Source organism: Balaenoptera musculus, chromosome 4 (assembly GCF_009873245.2).
Source record: "Balaenoptera musculus isolate JJ_BM4_2016_0621 chromosome 4, mBalMus1.pri.v3, whole genome shotgun sequence".
NCBI classification, from domain to species: Eukaryota; Metazoa; Chordata; class Mammalia; order Artiodactyla; family Balaenopteridae; genus Balaenoptera; species Balaenoptera musculus.
The window spans coordinates 79,237,834-79,260,541 of record NC_045788.1 but is presented as its reverse complement, the minus strand read 5'-3'; the positions used below and the strand labels follow the sequence as shown (position 1 = coordinate 79,260,541).

At 39.8% G+C, this 22,708-nt stretch overlaps 1 protein-coding gene across 5 annotated transcripts in view; it reads left to right on the top strand.

The window, feature by feature from the left end:
* The first annotated feature begins 7,812 nt into the window (after positions 1–7,812).
* The window catches only part of CFAP91 (cilia and flagella associated protein 91), a 145,797-nt gene continuing 130,901 nt past the window's right edge, over positions 7,813–22,708 (top strand). For 2 of the 5 annotated variants that reach the window (XM_036849510.1, XM_036849511.1), the window contains exons 1-3: positions 7,813–8,034; positions 21,755–21,831; positions 22,335–22,492. In XM_036849510.1, coding sequence (XP_036705405.1) covers positions 7,911–8,034; positions 21,755–21,831; positions 22,335–22,492 — 359 coding nt within the window. In that variant the 5' untranslated portion in view covers positions 7,813–7,910. Of the gene's footprint in view, positions 8,035–8,402; positions 8,476–21,754; positions 21,832–22,334; positions 22,493–22,708 lie in introns of those variants that run through there. The other 3 variants (XM_036849513.1, XM_036849512.1, XM_036849515.1) reach the window with 3 other exon arrangements.

Here is a 22,708-nt window from a genome sequence, read left to right as displayed (position 1 = left end):
CCATTTCCTAGAGCCTTGATTATGTCCCTGCCTCCTAACCACTTAAAATTCCTTTACTCCCCTCCCCTGGGGGAGAAGGTATATTTAGAACACAAACTCTCTCTTCACCATTCCTTGATCAATGAATAAAGTTTCTGCTCTGCTATACCAAACCCGGGTTCATCTGATTGGCATTTGCAACTCCAGGCAAAGGACCCATTGAGGGGTCACCGACCTCTTGGGGATCTGTAACAAAATAAGGAGGCCATTAGACTGATGTGGCGCTAATGACATGGCGACCTACATAAGCAAACCAAAATTTAAGCCTATAAATGCCTCAAGGTTAAAAAAATGCTAAAGGACAGGTAAAAAAAAAAAAAAATGCTAAAGGAAACCAGTCACAAGCAGCTAACTAGGCTTTAAGCTGTAGCCAGTCAATAATTAATTTCCTTACTTTTCTTCCACCTTTTTTCTATAAAATCCTCTCCCGGAGCTCCTGTTGAAGTTTTCCTAACCACTTCTGGTTTGGCGCTTCCTGATTGGAATCAATTTTTCCTCAATTAAACTCTTAAAAATTTTAATATGCCTCAGTGTCTTTTAACAGACACTGTAAACAAAGTTAACAAATAGATGACGAACTGGTAAAAGATATCTGAAATATCTAAATCCAACATGGGATTAATGTCTAGAATACTTATGGAACTTAGTAACAATAAGAGAACAGCAACCTCAATAGAAGAATGGAGAAGAGATATGAACAGACAATATATAGAAGCAAAAATACTCAAGCAAATTTTTTTGTTTGTTTCTCTGCCTATTTAACACAGGAGAATATGTAGAATATGTAGAAGAGAAAATCCAAGGTCAGCACTCACAAAAAGGGCTGTTCCAAGAGTACTAATCATAAAAATGGAAAATAAAACAACAATGAGGTATCATTTACACCCATTAGATTGAAATTAGATTAGTACTTGGATAATGCCAAGTACTGATGAGTATGCAGGAATCCTTGGGTATGGAGACTGGTCCTGCCATTTTGGAAGGCAGTTAGGCAGTATCCAGTTAATTTAAGAATAGGTGCATATCCTATGACTCAGCAGTTCTATTCCTGGATCTATATTCCAAAGAACTTCCCAGCAAGTCCATAAGGGAACATGTTATGGGGATCACTGTCACAGCATATTTATGTAGCAGGGAACTGGAGGCAATCTGGGCATTCATCACTGGGGAGGTAGATAGGGAAATGTGGAGTACAGGGTCCAAACTAGAAGAAATTGACAACATACCCACATAGTAAAATGCACACATTTTAAAAATAGCATGGGTAGTGAAAAAAAGAAAGAGAATAGATACATAGCCCAGTACTATTTGCATATATTTAAAGAAGGTTGCAAAAACAAAAATACGTGTACGAACACATGTGTGAAATGATTTGCTTATTTAAACAGAATGGTTGCCTATAAGGAGAGGCAAGTGGGGGCAGAGAATAAAGATAAATGCAACTAAAGTACCCTTGCAGGGAGCAATGATGATCATGTGTCATGCACAGAGGAGGACAATTAAGTCCTGCACCTGAAGACCAAGGACAACTATGCTGGTTGCATCCTGCTCTATGCAGTTTGGAAAACACTGCTTTATGGGGTAGAAATGGAATTTAATTAAATGGAATTTAAAATGTCCTCTTTCACTACACTTTTAGGTGGTGTGGAACAAAGAAACTACACTTTTAGGTGGTGTGGAAAATTTTATTCTAAGGGTTAAGCCACTTCCTTGCTTCTAAGTAAAAACAATCATTTTGTCATAAAGAGGTACTGTGACTTTCTAGAAGATGTGTGGTCATCTTGTCATACTCATTTTGGGCCCCCAACAGTAGTTAGCACATGAGACACAGCATAACTGCTTTTTACTCAGACAAATTATTCCCCCAAAGCTTTAGTTTGCCCTGTTGCTGCCAAGAATCTGGAAGCACTTTTTTCCACAGAAAGATCTCCCTTAAATAAGCAGAGAAACAAACAAAAACAAATACAAAAGAAAATGTTGTTTGGACTGATTTTCCCTTTTAGTACTGTCCAATAACTCATATTGGCACTAATAATTCTTCTTTTCATCACTTTAAAAAATATTTATTTATTTATTTATTTTGGCTGTGCTGGGTCTTAGCTGCAGCATGTGGGATCTTCGTTGCGGCATGCAGGATCTTCAGTTGCGGCATGCATGCGGGATCTAGTTCCCCGACCAGGGATCGAACCTGGGCCCCCTGCATTGGGAGCGTGGAGTCTTACCCACTGGACAACCAGGGAAGTCCCTGGAACTGATAATTCTTCACAGAGAACCCAGATTTTTTAGAATGTGCTCACTTAGAATGAATAATCAGTTGAAATGACAACATAATCTTCAACTGCAATACCTTCCATATATGTAGGACTGTTGAGTTTGTGAACCATCATTTAATCTTCACAGTAGTTGTGAAACCAAGCAGGGACCCTTTGGGGCCCTCCCAGGTACAAAAGCCTTTCTAGGTCCCTTGTTTCTTGTTTATAGGAAAAAGGCTTCAGCCTCCTAGACTTTCCCTGAGTCCCAAAGTACACATTCAGATAGTTAGTGATTAGAACAATAGGGTCACAAGACTCCTAGTTCCTCCTAAAAGGATATACATAACAACCTGATACAGATCTGAGTCCCATTACAGGAACTAAGGCCCCCACCCAGGTGGAGGATGGTAACTTCAGCCTGAGCACAAGCACATGGGACCCCAGACTGGTTGGAACCAGACGGCTGATGATTAAGATTCTTGGAACACCACCCTGTTACCTCACCACCAACCATTCAGAAGAAAGTCACACACCCTGTGGCTCTCCCCGCAAATTTGCCTTTAAAAACTCTTCCCTGAAACCCATGGGGGAGGTTCAGGTCTTTTGAGCATGAGCTGCTCATTCTCTTTGCTTGGCCCCTGTAATAAACATTTCTCTGCTCCAAACTCCAATGTTTCAGTTTGTTTGGCCTCCCTGTGCATCTGGCACATGAACTTGGGTTCAGTAACAGTTGACTGTGTTATCTACATTTATAGCTGAGAATATTGAGGTTCATAGATGGACATGATTTGTTCAAGGTCACGTAACTTGTAAGTGACAGCCCTGAGTCTCCACATCTTCTCCCTCTAAGGTCCGTGGTCTATCTACTATCTCACTTAATTTGTCTAAATGAAAGGTGAATATTATTTTAAAATTAATCATTGTTCTGTATTTAATTGGGCAACTGAACTTTTGTGTCTACGAAATGAACAAGGAAGAAATGAGAAATATCCAAGAGAGTTTAGGGAGTTAATGAATTGTGATAAACTGTAGACACAGATTATAGACCAAAAAACCCACCCACACTTCCTTTAACTTGCTGTGTTCAAGATATAAACAAGCCCTTGTTTTCCTCCCTGAGCACTGTGGGTCTTAAACTCTTCAACAAGCACTTCTTTGGGACAGAATATTCTTCTGCCCTTGAATAAAAGACCAAAGGATACTCCTTTCCAAAGTGAAATAGTCATTTATATCCAGCTATTTAACTCTCCTCTCGTTTCAGAATGGTACAGCTAACCCACACACATGGGTTATATTTTCTTCTGCCTTTTAATTTATGAATAAGTAAGTGTTCAGATCAATTATTGATCTTTACATTAACACCATGCTTTACTTTTCTTACACAGCCTAAATGCCTTTATACTTATGGGATGGCCTTAGTTAAAGAAAAAGGAGTATAAAATATTGTAATTTAATGTTTCCCATTCTACCCCAGGAAAAAATCTCAATAACTCACTCCCCCAAGAAAAACACAGCAGTTTGAGAGACCTGTAATTAGAGATTAAATTTAGAGTAGGTAGCCATGGAGACTAAATAATGAAAGATTGGATTCAACCTGCTGTTTACGTAGGCAACTCGGAGGTTAGTTTATATCAAGTTCTTACTTCCCAATTCCAATTTTAACCAGCAATACTTTACTTTTAAGCCTCTGGCACTCTTTGCTGTTGCTATAATTGCTAAATTTGTAGGCAGCAAGAGTTGCAATGGTGATTGTAATGGACTTTTTCATAGTACAGTGAATCTGTTATTGTATGGTTCTATGGGGACACATACCGTAGTACCATAGCTACAGGTGGTACCAAGCAGGCATTCTGTGGATGGGATGACAGGCCTGGTGATGTAACAAGCAACAACTAAGGAAATACTTTCTAAAATCTCTCCACGATAAAGGTATTCTTAACCATTTTTCATGCCTAACTAACCCCAGGTATGGAGACTTTATCAAGTAAGGGTGGGTAGTTGAAGTTGGTAGAGAAGGAGTGACACCATATGCTGAGAGAGAAGAATTACAAGGCTTGAATTCTCACTTGTCTAGTTAATAGGTTCAGCAGAAACTTTGTGTAGTATTTACATTTCTGCCGCTGCAAAAAATATGCTTTCCAATTGCCGCAGATAAATACGTGCTGTACATAAATTCTCTATAGCTTTTCAAGAACCCTGAAGTGTCTGAGATTTACCCTGTTTGCCTGCCACAGTTCCACGAATGCTGATAGAAGCCAGCAAACTGCTGAGTCAGAGATGAAGGATCATTTATTACTTACAGCAGAAGCAACCAAGTATCAGAATTTCTGCACCACTTCCCTGAGCCCCAATTCCCACAGGGTGATGTGAAGAAGGCCAGGTGACATCATAGATGTTGCAACACAGAAAAGGAAGCTTAGGAAACCCAAATCTTTAATAATGGGCAGTAAGAAGGATTGCCCTTTGCTCAAAAGGAGACAGGATCTCTGACTTCTAAGGCTGTAAGCAAACCTGCCCCTTGCTCCAGAGATAGACATTATTTCTATTGTCCAAGGTTGTTTCCTACACAAACAAAGGAAAGGGCAGACAGCTACCCCCTTGCAAGACAAGCATACGCATGAGAGACCCATGGAGAACTGTCTCCCAAACCTGCAAAGTGTAACTTTGATTTTAATGAACCTGTATTATTAACTAGCACCCCTCTCCAACTTAATTTCATAAAGATTGCATATTAGTCATTTCTTGCTGCGCAACAGTATTTCCACAAACCTAGTGGTAATACACATTTATTTGTTATTATCTCACTTCTGTACTTAGGCATCTGGGAATGGTTTAAGTGGCTCCTCTGATTAGCGTCTCAAGACGCAATCAGGATTTTGGCTGAGACTGTGGTCTCATCTGAGGTTCTACTGGGGAAAAATATGCTTTCAATCTCATTTAGGTTGCTGGCAGAATTCAGTTTCTTGCAGTTGTAGGACTGAAGGATTTGGTTTTTCACTTGCTGTGGTCAGAGGCCACCCTCATCTCTGGGAGGCTACCTGTAGTTCCTTGCTGCTTGGGGTTTCCAAACATGGTCACTTGCTTCCTCAAAGCCAGCAAGGGAGAGAGTGAGCAACTCCAGCAAAATGGAGTTACTACAGTCTATGTAAAACAATCACGTCATCATATATAAACCACTACATTTGACATATTCTATTGGTTAGTGTCTTCCATTATGCTTATCAAGGGGGCTGACTGTTGGCTACTTCAGATAATTTATCTGATAGAGTGAGGAAAAGTCTTTCTGAGGATGGGACATTCTAGCTGAGACTTTAGATGATGAGGAGTCAGCAGGGATAAGATGGGGGTAGGGGTGAGGAGCATTCTGGGAAGAAGGAACAGAAAGTGGGAAATGTAGCTATGCCCGAAGACAGAAAAATATTATCATGCCATTATAACACGGTATTTTACATGTTTTTGAGTCTGTTTTCTCCATCATACAGTGAGCTGTACAAATTATCTTAGATCTTCAATACCTATTTCATAGTAGACAGTAAATTTATATTATAAATGGATGGATTTATTCACTTAGGAATCATTTTGTTAAGCTTTCAGGTACCAGGTACTTCAGAGATACAAAATGACATGTAAAGGCCTGTGCCCTCAATGAACTCACAGGTGTGGACAGCAAAGTTGCAAACAATTACTAATACAAGGTGGTCAATGCCATTGGTGCTACTACAGCACTGGAAGGAAGAAAGAAAGAAGCCTTGGTCTATTTGGGTGATTTGGGAGACCACATAAAGGTGGCAAAATTAGCACTGAGTCTGGAAGAATATCTAAATTAGTTGAGGGGCATAAACAGGAAAAGGCATTTTAGGGAAAGGAATCAGTTTGAGTGGCAAAATATCTGGCTGGTTTGCAAAAAACCCAAGAAGTTCAGGAGTAGAGAAAATAAAACCAGGAGTATGTGTGGAAAGAGGGATAGCAGGCCAGGAGGCTTATTGAAGTGTCTGTGGATTTTATCAAAAAGACAAAGACGCTAACTCTAATGTGCGACACTAGCCAAATGGGATAATTTGAGCATCATAAAGTATAAGGATCATAATGGATTAAAAGAATCTGATATGTACAAATGCATGCATTCATAATGATACTAATCAAAGAAAATCTTATTGGTTAACATTGGAGGTTGCTAGGGCACCAACTCATTTCTGTGAAATTTGATAACTAAAGTGAAAGAATCCAGCATTCATGCAGACTTTTCTCTATGATCCCTGTATTTCAGGATAACCAATAAGTTGGTGAGGGAAAGTTCTTTTTACAGAGGAATCCCAGGTAATAAAGAAAACTATTGAAGGTATCAGAAATTCACTGTTCTAGCATAAAAGACTTAAGAGATACCAAAATGCAATGTGAAGACTTTTTTTGGATCTTTTGATCAGAAAAAAACAACTATTTAATGACATCTTGGACTCAACCAGCGACATCTGAATACATACTGAGTATTAAATACATAGGAATTATTTTGTTAGATGTTGATTAAGTTAAACATGGCGATTAAATTAAGATGGCGATTAAATTAAAAATCCGTATCATTTTGAGATGCAGATTAATTTAAGGGTAAAATAATGTCTGGGTTTGTTTTAAAATACTCAGGCAAAAAGGGGGGTAGGCGATAGATGAAACTAGATTGGCAAATGTTGATAATTGTTGAATCTTGGTGACGGTAGTGAGGGTTCATTACTAAAAGTGGATTCACTTTGCCTATGTTAAAAATTTTCCATAATAGTTTTAAAAAGCAGAGCCAGTGCCTACTACACCACATCATCTTCAGCTGATTTAATGCCCAGGGCTCAGAAAAGGGTAGCAGAATGCGAATCAACAGTTACTAACTACCCAGCCCACCCCAAACGCTGACACTCACGGCCAGAGCTCAGTGTGCCAAAGGCTGACGTTCAGGAGCTTGGATTCCTCAGCTCGAACAAGCCCCGCGGAGAGGGGATGTCCGAAATGAAACCCCCAGCTACTCTGGAAGGTGCTGCGATTTCCCAGGCATTTCCGAAAGAGGCTACGGAGTGTAACTGGCCGATGGCTGCAGGATTCAAGCAGCAGCCTTTTCCCCAGCCTGCGGGCCCCTGGCCTTAACCCTGGCGGACGGCTAAATGCTCGTGGCTTGGTCACGGCAGTTAAGTGGGAAGCGAGGCCGTCCCTCTCCCTTCCCTCCTCCCCTCCCCTCCCCAGGCCTGCCCTTCTTTCCTCCTTTCTCCCTCCCTCTTCCGCCACACCTCACGCTCCTCTCTTCTGCGCACTTTCCGGTCCTTATGCTCCTGCGCCTCGCCCCACCCCTCCCTTGTCATCACTCGGCTCCTCCTCCACCACGCCCCGCCCCGCCCTCCCTTCACGAGCCCCCGCCCGTAACTTCGCTCAGCCCCGCTTCTCCTGCTCCTCGCCCCGCCCCTTCCTGGTTGTCACTCGGCTCCTCCTCTCTCACGCGATTGTGCCGCCCTCTCTTCTGGACTAGCTGTGTGTCCTCGCTCAGCCCTCGTTCCTCGCGGGGGTTTACTATAGCTACGCTGCACACACAGTATTTCGGTCTCCGTAGTCGGTCCTGGCTGGCCGCAGGGAAGAGCCGGCACCATGAGTCACGTAGTGACCATCGAAGAGCCCCAGGCCAAGCTGCAGGTGTCTCAAACCCGGTGCGGAGGGAGGTCGGGGCCCTGGGGCAAAGTCTCTGCCAATCGAACATATGATTTCCTATACGGTAAGGGCGGCTCCAGACCTCCCTCCTGAGTTGCCGACTCGTGGGCCAGGTGGGCTTTGAGACGGTGGGACGTGGCCGGGGGCGCGGCGGACAAAAGACGAGCCTCAGGACGGATCCTTTGCCCGCGGTCGTCTTCTGTTGGGTGGGGGCAGCTCCAAGCCCCCCAGGTGGTGACGCTCTCGGGGAGCGGGGGGGCGGTGGTGTGTCTCGGAGACCGCAGGTGCGCTCTGCATCTCAGAGCACTGAGCGGGAACACCTGACTCTTCTCCACCCTCTTTTTCTGATAATTTGCACAGCCTTAAGCAATCGTCCTGAATCCTGTTCCTGGCGTTCTGACTTGGAGAGTCACTCAACACTCCCGCATGCAAACTGCATAAAATGCCCAAAGAGAATGACCTTCCTGCTTCCATTCCCTGGGCAACTCCAAATTTGGCATTCTAGGTAAAGAAGGGCCAGTTTATCTCATCTTTGTTTTGAGGTTTCTCTTTTTATTTAAGCTTATTCTTATCCATCAAAGTGTTGCTTATAAACTAGGTCCACTAGGTCCTTTGGGCCAGTAAAGCCCCAGTTTATTTTAACGACCTGATTGTTCATTTATGTTCTGTCTCTTCTACTGGACCATAAGTTCCCTGAGTTCTTTAAGTTCTTGTTCTATACATTTTTGTAGCCTTCTCAGCACTTATTCCAGTGCTGGTACATATGTTAGGTGCTATGTAATTTATTATGAATTACTTGAATTATTGAATTTACTACTACAATAATTATAATAAGTAAAGCATGATTTTTTCCAGTTTTGCCCTCGTCACCCTACTTTTAACCACGTGTTATTTCCTCTGGGAATCCCAGGGTCTCCTTTGGATGGGAATCTTTAGGGTAGCCATTTCCTGGTGTTGGGAATGTGTAATGATTGCTTACATTTGTATAGTACTTTAGAGTTAACACCATTCTTTTATAAATCTTACCTCATTTATATACCATTTTGCATTTAACTTGACTTTAATGCTTTGTATCTCTCAAGTGTCTCACTCGAAGTGCCCACAATACTGCGTCACTTCCCTGAATCTACATTTGTTGATGGATTAGTAGCTACACTACTGCCCTGCTAATTAAAGTCTTTTAAATATGATATATTTTTCCTAGCTTTCAAAAATATTTTAAAATACTTCTTGGGTTTATCAAGAGCTCTTTCCTCCTTTCTTTCCCCCCAGAATCTGCAATTTATTATAGTTTTCCCAAAAAGTAATCATCATATTTTGGGGTTTGAAACACTTCCTCATCGTCACCATTACTTTGTTGTGACAACTTCCTGTGCTTCTTAGAATTATTTTTACAATATGGGTAAATTGGCTGAGGGGCTGTTTCATGATTTCCATGGAAAAATTTCCCCCATTAAATTCATGGGCTTTTGATAACATTAGGCCTGGGAGCCGAAAGGATTGGTGTTCAAATCAACTGCCAATCAATAAGTTGCCAACTTATTTATTTTTTAATAAATTTCTTTGAAGTATGGTTGATTTACAGTACTGTGTTAATTTCAGGTATACAGCAAAGTAATTCAGTTATTTATATATATAGTTCAGATTATTTTCCATTGTAGGTTCTTATATTTAATTTACAGTAAATCCTTGTTGCTTATCTATTTTATGTATAGTAGTTTGTATCTGTTAATCCCATACTCCTAATTTATCCCTCCCACCTCCCTTTCCCCTTTGGTAACCATAAGTTTATTCTCTATGTCTGTGAGTCTGTTTTGTATGTAGATTCATTTGTATTATTTTTCAGATTCCCCATATAAGTGATATCATACAATATTTGTCTTTGTCTGACTTACTTTGCCAAGTATAATATTCTCTAGATTCATACATGTTGCTGCAAATGGCAATATTTCATTCTTTTTCTATGGATGAGTAATAGTCATTGTGTGTGTGTGTGTGTGTGTGTGTGTGTGTGTGTATATATATATAATATATACCACATTTTCTTAAGCCAATCATCTGCTGATGGGCACTGGGTTGCTTCCATATTTTGGCTGTTGTAAATACTGCTGCTATGAACATTGGGGTGCAGGTATCTTTTCAAATTAGTTTTCATTTTTTACAGCTATATACCCAGGAGTGGGATTAGTGGATCATATGTTAGCTCTAGTTTTAATTTTTTAAGGAACCTCCATACTGTTTTCCATAGTGGCTGCACCAATTTATACATTCCCACCAACAGTGTAGGAGGGTTCCCTTTTTTCCACACCCTCTTAGGAATTTATTATTTATAGACTTTTTCATGATAGCCATTTTGACCACTGTGTGGTGATACCTCATGGTGGTTTTGATTTGCATTTCTTTAATAATTAGTCATGTTGAGCAGTTTCTCATATGCTTCTTGGCTATCTGTATGTCTTCTTTGGAAAATGTCTATTTAGGTTTTCTGCCCATTTTTTGATTGGGTTGTTTTTATTTATTTATTTATTTATGGCCACTTTGGGTCTTCGTTGCTGCATGCGGGCTTTCTCTCTTTGCAGTGAGCAGGGGTTACTCTTCATTGTGGTGCGCAGGCTTCTCACTGCGTTGGCTTCTCTTGTTGTGGAACATGGGCTCTTTGCGCGCGGGCTTCAGTAGTTGTAGAACGTGGGCTCAGTAGTTGCGGCACACGGGCCCTAGAGTGTGCGGGCTTCGGTAGTTGCAGCACGTGGGCTCAGTTGTTGTGGCATGCAGGCTTTAGGGCACGTGGGCTTCAGTAGTTGTGGCACATGGGCTCAGTAGTTGTGGCTCGTGGGCTCTAGAGTGCAGGCTCAGTAGTTGTGGCACACAGGCTTAGTTGCTCCATGGCATGTGGGATCTTCCCTGGACCAGGGATCAAACCCGTGTCCCCTGCATTGGCGGGTGGATTCTTAACCACTGCGCCACCAGGGAAGTCCCTGTTTGTTTTTGATATTGAGTTGTGTGAGCTGTTTGTATATTTTGGTTATTAACCCTTTGTTGGTCACATTGTTTGCAAATATTTTCTCCCATTCCGTAGGTTTTTTCAGTTTGTTGATGGTTCGCTTTACTGTGCAAAATCTTTTAAGTTGGATTAGGTGCCATTTGTTTATTTTTGCTTTTATTTCTTTTGCCTTAGGAGACTGATCTAAGAAAATATTGCTACAATTTATGTCAGAGGATATTTTCCCTATGTTCTCTTCTAGGAGTTTTATGGTTTCATGTCTTATATTTAGGTCTTTAAATCATTTTGAGTTTATTTTTGTAAATGGTTTGAGGGAGTGTTCTAATTGCATTAATTTACATGTAGCTAGCTGTCTAGCTTTCCCAGTACCACTTGTTGAAGAGACTGTCTTTTCTCCATTGTATATTCTGGCCTCCTTTGTCATAGATAAATTGACCGTAGGTACATGGGTTTATTGCTGGGCTCTCTATTCTGTTCTGTTGATCTATATGTCTGTTTTTGTGCCAATACCATGCTGTTTTGATTACTGTAGCTTTGTAGAATAGTTTGAGGTCTGGAAGGGTATGTCTCCAGTTTTGTTCTTTTTCCTCAGGATTGCTTTGACAATTCTGGGTCTTTTGTGGTTCCATATAAAGTTTAAGATTATTTGTTCTAGTTGTGTGAAAAATGTTATGGGTATTTTGATAGGGATTGTATTAAATCTGTAGATTGTTTTGGGTAGTATGGCCATTTTAACAATACTGATTGTTCCAATCCAAGAGCATGGGATATCTTTCCATTTCTTTGAATCATCTTCAGTTTCCTTTATCAATGTTTTATAGTTTCCAGCATACAGGTCTTTCACTTCCTTGGTTAGGTTTATTCCTAGATATTTTTTTATTGATGCAATTTTAAATGGGATTTTTTTTTTAACTTTCTGATATTTAATTGTTAGTATAAAGAAATGCAACAAATTTCTGTATATTCATCTTGTATCCTGCTACCTTGCTGAATTCATTTATTAGTTCTAATAGTTTTTGTATGGATACTTTAGTGTTTTCTATATAGAGTCTCATGCCATCTGCAAATAGTGACAGTTTTACTTCTTCCCTTCCAATTTGGATACTTTTTTATTTTTTTTCTTGTCTCATTGCTATGGCTAGGGCTTCCAATATTATGTTGAATAGAGGTGGTGAGAGTGGGCATCCTTTTCTTGTTCCTGAATTTAGCTAGAAGGCTTTCAGCTTTTCACCATTGACTATTATGTTGGCTGTGGGTTTGTGGTTTATTATGTTCAGGTATGTTCCCTCTATACCCACTTTGGTGAGAGTTTTTATCATGAATGGACATTGAATTTTGTCAAATGCTTTTTCTGTGTGTATTGAGATGGTCATGTGGTTTTTGTCTTTCCTTCTGTTAATATGGTGTATCACATTGATTGATTTGTGTATGTTGAACCATCCTTGCTACCCTGGAATGAATCCAACTTGATCATGGTGTATGATCCTTTTTATGTATTGTTGGATTTAGTTTGCTAATATTTTGTTGAGGATTTTTGTATCTATATTCATCAAAGATATTGGCCTGTAATTTTCTTTTTTGGTAGTGGCTTTGTCTGGTTTTGGTATCAGGGTGATGGTAGCTTCACAGAATGACTTTGGGAGTGTTCCCTCCTCTTAATTTTTTGGAATAGTTTGAGCAGGGTAGGTATAAATTCTTCTTTGTAAGTTTGGTAAATTCCCGAGTGAAGTCATCCTGACCTGGACTTCTCTTTGGAGGGAGTTTTGTTTCGTTTTGTTTTTTAAGTAGAGTTAATTTACAATGTGGAGGGAGTTGTTTTTTTTTTTAATTACAGGTTCTGTTTCACCTCAATGATTGGTCTGTTCGAATTATCCGTTTCTTCTTGGCTCAGTTTTGGCAGGCTGTATGTTGCTAGAAACTTGTTCATTTCTTCTAGGTTGTCCAATTTGTTGGCATATAACTGTTCACAGTATTGTCTTATGAGTTTTTGTATTTATGTGGTGTCAGTTGTTATTTTGCCTCTTTCATTTCTTATTTTATTTATTTGGGTCCTCTCTCTTTTCTTCTTGGTGAGCCTGGCTAGAGGTTTGTCAATTTTGTTCCTCTTTTCAAAAAAAAAAAAACAAAAACAAAAGAACAGCACTTGGTTTTATTGATCTTTTCTATGGTTATTTTATCTCTATCTTATTTCCTCGCTGATCTCTATTATTTCCTTCCTTCTTCTGACTTTGGGTTTTGTTTGTTCTTCTTTTTCAATTTTTTTTTTTCCCCTGATATCAGCTGTTTTCCTGTGGGCTTTTCCCAAAGCAGACCTTGAGGTAAACGTTCATAGGCTACTACTTTATTAAGAAGTACAATCCAAAAGAAACCAGAGATAGGGAAATGTGACTGAGACAGGGAATGTCAGAGAGAAAATAAGACTATGTGTTACCAGGGTGATTACCACAAAGTTTGTATCAAGTAAAAGTAAAACCATTTTTCTGAGAAGCAGTATGTGTTACTTTGCCTATCAATAATCCAGCCCTGGAGTGGAAGGAGAATTTACCTGCTGGCTTCTGTCTCTCTTTGGTTAAAACCTTGGTTTATGTCTCCTCAGTAAGAGACATGCGAAGGTGATATGCATTTCCCATGGATTTGCACGTCTCCAGGTCACAGAGAAAAACTAAGGGGAAGGTGAGGGACACTTGGTGCAGACATGAGGTAAAGAGACACTGGGCTGTGCCTGCTGCTTGGACTGCAGCTTGGTTGAGCCAAAACAGAAATTGTTGCTGTGGTTAGTTGGTAGGAAACAAGTTGGCAAGAGCTCCAGACATCGGCAAATTACAAGTTTATGAAATCATGTAAATGAAGTGGCTGATCCAAACATACCAAAACCAGAACCAAACAAAACAGCACTTCTCTTCCCCACACTGTCCTGCCTTTTTAATTATTACCTCCCAGAGGGAAAACTTTTAATTCTTTTTAGCTCTTTCTTCTCGTATTTAGTAAAATATTCTTTTCATCTTTTCTTAAAAAAATTTTTTTAATTAAAATTTTTAACCATTTACAAAATTTAAGTAGAATTAACTTACAATGTTGTGTTAGTTTCAGATGTACAACAAAGTGATTCAGATAGATATATATATATATATATATATATACACACACACATATATACTTTTTCAGATTCTTTTCTCTTATAGGTTATTGTAAGATATTGGATATAGTTTCCTGTGCAATACAGTAGGTCTTTTTTGTTTATCTGTTTTATATATAGTAGTGTGTATATGTTAATCCCAAACTCCTAATTTATCTCTCCCCTCCCCTCCCACACTATCCCCTTTGGTAACCATAAGTTTGTTTTCTACGTCTGTGAGTCTGTTTCTGTTTTGTAAATAAGTTCATTTGTATCATTTTTTTAAGATTCCACATATAAGTGATATCATATGATATTTGTCTTTCTCTGCCTGATTTACTTCACTTAATATGATAGATAATCTCTAAGTCCATCCATGTTGCTGCAAATGTTATTATTTCATTATTTTTTTATGGCTGAGTAATAGTCCGTTGTATATACATATATATATATGTGGGGTGTGTGTGTATACACACACACACACACACAACATTTTCTTTATCCATTCATCTGTTGATGTTCATTTAGGTTGCTTCCAGGTCTTGGCTATTGTAAATAGTGCTGCTATGAACTTTGGGGTGCATGTATCTTTTCAAATTAGAGTTTTCTCCAGATAAATGCCCAGGAGTGGGATTTAAGGATCATACAGTAACTCTATTTTTAGTTTTTTAAAGAACCTCCATGCCGTTCTCCGTAGTGGCTGCACCAATTTACATTCCCACCAACAGTGTAGGAGGATTCCTTTTTCTCCACACCCTCTCCAGTATTTATTATTTGTAGGCTTGTTAATGATGGCCATTCTGATGTGAGGTGATACCTCATTGTAGTTTTGATTTGCATTTCTCTAATAATTAGCGATATTGAACATCTTTTCATGTGCCTGTTGGCCATCTATATGCCTTCTTGGAGAAATGTCTATTTAGGTATTCTGGTCACTTTTTATTGGGTTGTTTGTTTTTTTGATATTAAAGTATATGAGCTGTTGGTGTATTTTGGAAATTAATCCCTTGCTGGTAGCATCATTTGCAAATATTTTTTCCCACTTTGTAGGTTGTCTTTGTTTTGTTTATGGTTTCCTTTGCTATGCAAAAGCTTTTAAGTTTAATTAGGTCCCATTTGTTTATTTTTGGTTTTGTTTCTATTACTTTAGGAGATGGATCCAAAAAAAATATTGCTATGATTTATGTCAGAGTCTTCTGCCTATGTTTTCCTCTAGGAGTTTTATAGTATCTGGGCTTACACTTAGGTCTTTAATCTATCTTGAGTTTATTTTTGTATATGGTATTAGAGAATGTTCTAATTTCATTCTTTTACATGTAGCTGTCCAGTTTCCCCAGCACCACTTATTGAAGAGATTGTCTCTTCTCCATTGTATATTCTTGCCTCCTTTGTCATAGATTAATTGCCTGTAGGTGTATGGGTTTATTGCTGGGCTCTCTATTCTGTTCCATTGATCTGTATGTCTGTTTTTGTGCCAGTACCATACTGTTTTGATTACTGTAGCTTTGTAGTATAGTGTGAAGTCAGAGAGTGTGATTCCTCCAGCTCTGTTCTTCTTTCTCAAGATTGTTTTGGCTATTCGGAGTCTTTTGTGTTTCCATCCAAATTAAAAAAAATTTTTTTCTAGTTCTGTGAAAATGCCATTGGTAATTTGATAGGGATTGCTTTGAATCTGTAGATTGCCTTGGGTAGTATGGTCATTTTAACAATATGGATTCTTCCAATTCAAGAACATGGTTTTTCCATCTGTTTCCATCTGTTTCATTCTTTCCATCTGTTTGTGTCATCTTCAGTTTCTTTCATCAGTGTCTTATAGTTTTCAGAGTAGAGGTCTTTTGCCTCCTTAGGTAGGTTTATTCCTAGGTGTTTTATTCTTTTTGATATGATGTAAACAGGATTGTTTCCTTAATTTCTTTTTCTGATATTGCCTTGTTAGTGTATAGAAATGCAACAGTTTCCTGTACATTGATTTTGTATCTAGCAACTTTACCAAATTCACTGATGAGCTCTAGTAGTTTTCTGATAGCGTCTTTAGGATTTTCTATGTATAGCATCATGTCATGTGCAAACAATGACAGTTTTACTTATTCTTTTTAATTTGGATTCCTTTTATTTATTTTTCTTCTCTGATTGCTGTGGCTAGGACTTCCAAAACTCTGTTCAATAAAAGTGATGACAGTGGGCATCCTTGTCTTCTTCCTGATCTTAGAGGAAATACTTTCTGCTTTTCACCATTGAGTATGATGTTAGCTGTGGGTTTGTCATATATGGCCTTTATTATGTTGAGGTTGGTTCCCTCTGTGTCCACTTTCTGAAGAGTTTTTATCATAAATGGGTGTTGAATTTTGTGGAAAGCTTTTTCTGCATCTGTTGGGATTATCATAGTTTTTTATCCTTCAGTTTGTTAATATAGTGTATCACATTGGTTGATTTGCATATACTGAAGAATCCTTGCATTCCTGGGATAAATCCCACTTGATCATGGTGTATGATCCTTTTAATGTATTGTTGGAATCAGTTTGCTAGTATCTTTTGTTTTTTAATTTATTTATTTTATTCTTTTTATTTTTTTTTGGCTGAGTTGGGTCTTCATTGCTGCGTGCAGGCTTTCTCTAGTTGAGGCGAGTGGGGGCTACTCTTCACTGCAGTGCTTGGGTTTCTCACTGTGGTGATTTCTCTTGTTGTGGAGCACAGGCTCTAGGTGCACAGGCTTCAGTAGTTGTGGCTTGCGGGCTCTAGAGTGCAGGCTCAGTAGTTGTGGTGCATGGGCTTAGTTGCTCCGCGGCATGTGGGATCTTCCTAGACCAGGGCTCAAACCCATGTCCCCTGCATTGGCAGGCAGATTCTTAACCACTGCACCACCAGGGAAGTCCCCATTCTATGTCTTTTGATTGGAGTATTTAGTCCATCCATACTTAAAGTAATTATTGATAGGTATGTACTTACTGCCATTTTAAACCTTGTTTTCTGGTTGTTTTTGTAGTTCTTCTTTGTTCATGTATTCTTTTTGTTTTTCCTTTTGTGGTTTGATGATTTTCTTTTGTAGTATTCTTGAGTTCCTTTCTTTTTGGTTTTTGTGAATCTGTGTGTTTTTTTTTTTTTTTTTGGTTGCGTTGGTTCTTCATTGCTGCGTGCAGGTTTTCTCTGGTTGCGGTGAGCGGAGGCTACTCTTTGTTGCAGTGCGTGGGCTTCTCGTTGTGGTGGCTTCTCTTGTTGCAGAGCACGGGCTCTAGGTGTGCAGGTTTCAGTAGTTGTGGCACGTGGGCTCAGTAGTTGTGGCTCGCGGGCTCTAGAGCACAAGCTCAGTAGTTGTGGAGCACGGGCTTAGTTGCTCTGCAGCATGTGGGATCTTCCCGGACCATGGATCGAACCCATGTCCCCTGCATTGGCAGACAGATTCTTAACCACTGCACCACCAGGGAAGTCCCCCTATTGTATGTTTTTGATTTGTGGTTACCATGGAATTCAATTATGTTGACCCACAACTATATCCACTTGCTTTAAATTTACATATTCTAAAAGATCTACATTTTTATACTCCCCTCCCCCACATGTTGTGATTTTCATGCCCTATTTTACATCTTCATGCTTATCCTTTTACTGTTAATTGTAGTTATAGTTGCTTTTACAAAATATTTTTTAATCTATGTACTGGCTTATTTAAATGATATTTAATCCTTTCATATATTTGCCTTTCCTATAGTTTCTTGCTTCTTTTCTGTTTAGAGAAGACCCTTCAATATTTCTTTTAGGGTAAGTTTAGTATTGCTGAATTCATTTAGTTTTAGCTTGTCTGAGGTATTTTTAAATCTCTCCTTCTATTCTAAATGATAATCCTGCTGGGTAGAGTATCCTGGGTTGCAGTTTTTTCCCTTTCAGGACTTTGAATATACCATGGCCCTCCCTTCTGGCCTGCAAAGTTTCTGTAGAGAAATCAGCTGATAGCCTTATGAGGTTTTCCTTGTAACTAACTCTTTGTTTTTCTCTTGCTGCCTTTAGAATTTTCTGTTTATCTTTAACTTTTGCTATTTTAATTATGATATGTCTTGGTGTGGGTCTGTTTGTGTTCATCTTGTTTGGGACCCTCTTTGCTTCCTGTACCTGGATATCTGTTTCCTTATTTAGGTTTGGGAACTTTTCAGCCATAATTTCTTCAAATACATTCTTGATCCCCTTCTCTCTCTCTCTCTTCTCCTTCTAGAACCCCTATTATGTGTAGGTTGGCATACTTCATATTATCCCATAGATCTCGTATGTTGCCTTTATTTTTTTCATTTGTCTTTCTGTCTGCTGTTCTGATTGAATAATTTCCATTATTCTATCTTCCAGATCACTTATTCATTCTTCTGTGTCATTTAGTCTGCTATTCATTGCTTCTAGATTGGTTTTTATCTCAGCAATTGAATTGTCTAATTTTGATTGGTTCATCTTTATAGTTTCTAGTTCCTTGTTACAGTGATCTGCATTTCTATTGATAATCTTTCTTAATTCCTTTAGCATTTTTATTACCTTCTTTTTGAACTCAAGGTCTAGTAGACTGGTGAGGTCTGTTTCATTATTTGTTATTTCAGGGGATTTCTCTTGTTCTGTTGATTGGAAATAGTTCCTATGCTTTTTAATTTTACTTAACTTTCCCTGTCTATGAATTTAGGAGAAAACAGCTATCTACTGTGGTCTTGAAGGGGTGTTTTTATGTGGGATTGACCCTGCAAAGATGGTATGTCTCCAGTATTTTTGGTGCAAGGGCTGGTTTTGGTATGGATGCCAGCCACATTTTTCCTCAGGGTGTGCTTGTCGTTACCCCCTTGATAGGAGGTGTGCTTGGTGTTGTCATATCTAGAGCCTGTGCTGGATGTGAGGCAGGGCTTCCTCTCTGCTCCATGGCTGTCACTGTACTTTTGGGGGTGGGGCCTGCTCCCCAGTTGTTGGAATAGATGGCCTGAGGGTTGGGTTCGATCAGGCTCCATAGCCCTTGAGTGTGCATCCTGCCCCAAGGGAGGTAAATCCTGAAGCAGATGAGGCCCGTGTGGTCACAGAAGACCTGTGCACCACCTGTGTGGGCATCCGTGGTTCCACTCAGAAGCAGTCCAAGTTCACGTCCCTTTCTCTGTTGTGTTCATCCCAGATCTAGTGCAGGGCTGTGGTGTGGAGTGGATGGGGCTGGGGCATTTGCTAGGCTGGGGCTGGCGGTCAGGTTGTGGTTGCAGGAGTTGAGCTGGCTGCTTTGCTGCCTGAGATCTGGGCTGCCTCTGTGGCAGTCTTTTCCCAGGACCGTTCTTCCCAAGATGTAGTGCTAAGCTGTGGTGTGGAGTGGGCGGAGGCTGGGCGCTCTTGCTGGGAAATGAACTGCTGCATACCCCTGCCCAGGGCCTGTCTGCCCGAGATTCAGTACTTAGCCCCTTCACACTCTTGTGGTGCCACCAGGTACACACGCTGACAATTTCTGCCCAGCTAGACCCACTGCCCCTGTGCGTGCACTTATAATGGGCTCTGCAGGGCCCCCCAACCCCGATAACCTCCCAGGCCCTCTGGTCTGTCTCTGCATAGCTAGACCAGGTCTCTGCCCAGATCTCATGCCAAGCTGTGGTGTGGACTGAGTGGGGCTAGGCCATTCGCCCATTTGGATTGGGAAGTGCGGTGAGGTGGCAGCCACCAGTGCAAGGCTCTCTCATCCCTGATTGTTAGCAAGCCAGCACACGTGCACCCCTATCGAGTAGAGTCTAGGCTTCTTCAGTCTTTCTGTCTGTCTCAGTGAATTTCCCAGCAGGCAAGGGGGCTTTACTCCTCTGTGCAGGAATCCCAGGAATTGGATGCCCAAACTGTGGCTTGATCTGCTCACTCCCCAGAGTGAAGGTCCACCCATGTGGACCTTTTCTTCCTTTCAGATCCCTCCCAGGGATGCAGGTCCTGATCTGATACCTTTTTTTCCCATCATACCCAGTTACATGGAGATCTTTATTGCAGCTTTGGTTGTATAGCAGTTCTTCTGCCAGTTTCCGTTGAGAATTGTTCCACATGTAGATATATTTTTGATATGTTTATGGGGGGAGGTGAGCTCCATGTCCTCCTACTCCACCATTTTGATCCCCTCAGTTGCTGACTTCTTGAAGCCTTGGTTTCCTTTTCTATAAAATGGAGGCCTAGTGCCGACCTCATTGGGTTTTTTGAGGATTACATGGAATATTGCACATAAAGCACTTAATAACTGTCTAGGAGTAAGCAAGTAATGACCTGGTGACTGCTATTACTTGGGCATCTCAGAGACCTCTCCATTGCCATTTGAGCACTGATTTTGAGCACAGGTTTAGGCTATGTTGTAGAATGTGTAGTCACAAATCATAGAGTATTGTGTCATTATCTTTTATAGATGTAAAAATGTTCCTGTAGATGTCATGTCTCCACACTCCTTATGGAAATAAGAGGAGAATGGTTTATTATTTATTGTTCAGACTTAGGAGAAATGTGGGTTAAATTAATTTCAGTTGACCAGCACAATTGCAACTACTGACCCAGTGATATGGAGGTGAGAAGTGATGGAAACTGGGCTGATTAGGAATGAAGAGACCAGATTTTATGGCCTCAAATTATAGGCTACTGAATTTGAAGACAGAATGAATGCACCTGTTTAAACAGAAGAACGACTATAGCTTCAACATCTCTGATGCATTGGAAATAGTATAGGACAAAGTGAAATTTCTACATACTCTTATTTTAAATGATTTAAAAGAAATCACTGGGTCAGTGGCTGCAGTTGTGCTGTTCGTGTGCAACTGGATAACTGAGGAGTCATTAGGTTCTGGAAATTGACTTACATCATCTAAATTCAAAAGAGATTTATTTCTAAATCACAATACCAATTTAATAATTTCTGTGGAGAAATATATGTTACCAAGGTGTCTAGACTAGTTGGTCAGGGTATTTGTTTCTCAAGAGATGTCTACTTGATAAATCAAGTCTGTATCTGAAGATTGCTTGTGAACTTAATGTCAAATTGTTTGATTTTAAGGGGTAGTATAATCAATCATGAATATTCTTTGTCACTTTAGAGATATATCTAACAAACCCATACTTATAGCAGCAGGGCAATCTTTTTTGAACTGGGAGAAATAACTTAGTCCCATCTTAAGGGGTGAATTCTAAAAATAGCTGATCTTCTTTATCTCTTATTAGAGAATGACATTTTCTTACCCTGTCTACCAGTTATGGGTGATAGAGTTTAAACTCAAACACTGTTAAGAGTTTGTATCTCTCCTGTGAACTGAATATGGGAGATAGTGTCCAAAGTTACTGTTTCTTTCCCTTGGAAATGGGTGTTGTGTGTATATACATGGTCTTTCTTCTTGCAGTATTTCCAGGACTATCCAGACCCAGAAGGCGGTTTGTTCATAGGAGAGAAGAGAGCCTATTTAGGCTATGGTGCTTGAAAACACGTTCAGCCTTCTTTTTGCATTCTGATTCTATTAACTGACTTTGGAATACACAGAAAAGAAATGCATCTCATAGACCCTCACTGGTAGTAGAGTAATAAGGCTATGAGCTGCTGCAGAGTTAGGCAATATCTAAATTTTCTAATTTGTTTTCCAATTAAGAAATTATATTTCTTTACTATTCTCTGCCTAGGAGTAGATATGTTCTATTCCTTATACTACCTTATTGTTTATTTCACAGATCCATTGTTTATCATGTCAAGTGAGAAAGACCACAGCCAGGCAAATATTCAGGCCACCCTGATTCGAAGCAAACTGGTAGGTCTTATTCATCCACTAAGGCAGCCTAATGGACCTGAACCATCTAGTTTGGCTAACTGCGCTGATCAGATTGGCTAATCACCAAATCTCCACTGGATTTTATATTCTGCAGAGATTACTTTGCCACGATTACCAGGGGACAAAGTATCTTAATACTTGTGGCCCAATGTGAGGATTAACTAACTAATAGTGAATAAAGGACTCATTATAACCTAAGTTATTTCAATGAGAAAAGTAATATATGCCTGTGTTGAAAGAATTCAAAGAGTACAAAAGCTTATATGGTATAAAGTAAATGCTACCCTTAGCCCTCTTCACATAATCATCCATTAGCATCAGTTTCTTGAGTACCCTTCTAGAGATAGTCTATGCATATACCAATAGCCTATGTCATATACACTGTTTTGTGCCTTTAAAAAGTTTGCAGTAGTAAAATACTTTAGAAAATCTGATGATATAATTTTGTCCTTTTTTCCCCTGCCTTCCTGTCCTAACATTAGAGAAGGGTTCCCAGGTATAGAACCATGTTCAGTAGCCTGATTCATTATCCAAGATATTCTGTGTATTGGAGCAAGGCAGATCCTGTTCCATCATTCATCAGTCAGGACTGGAAGGGACATGAGGAGAGACACAAAGAAGCCCTCCGGAAACTTGCTGTGTAAGTGTCCAGTAGCTTCAGCTGCTACTCATGTTTTTAATGAATGCATTGTTCTTCTTAAAAATTTTATTTATTCATTCTGTATTATTTTAAAATGTACAGGGACTTCCCTGGTGGTCCAGTGGTTAAGACTTCGCCTTCCAATGCAGGGGGTGCAGGTTCGATCCCTGGTCAGGGAACTAAGATCCCACATGCTTCGTGGCTAAAAAACCAAAA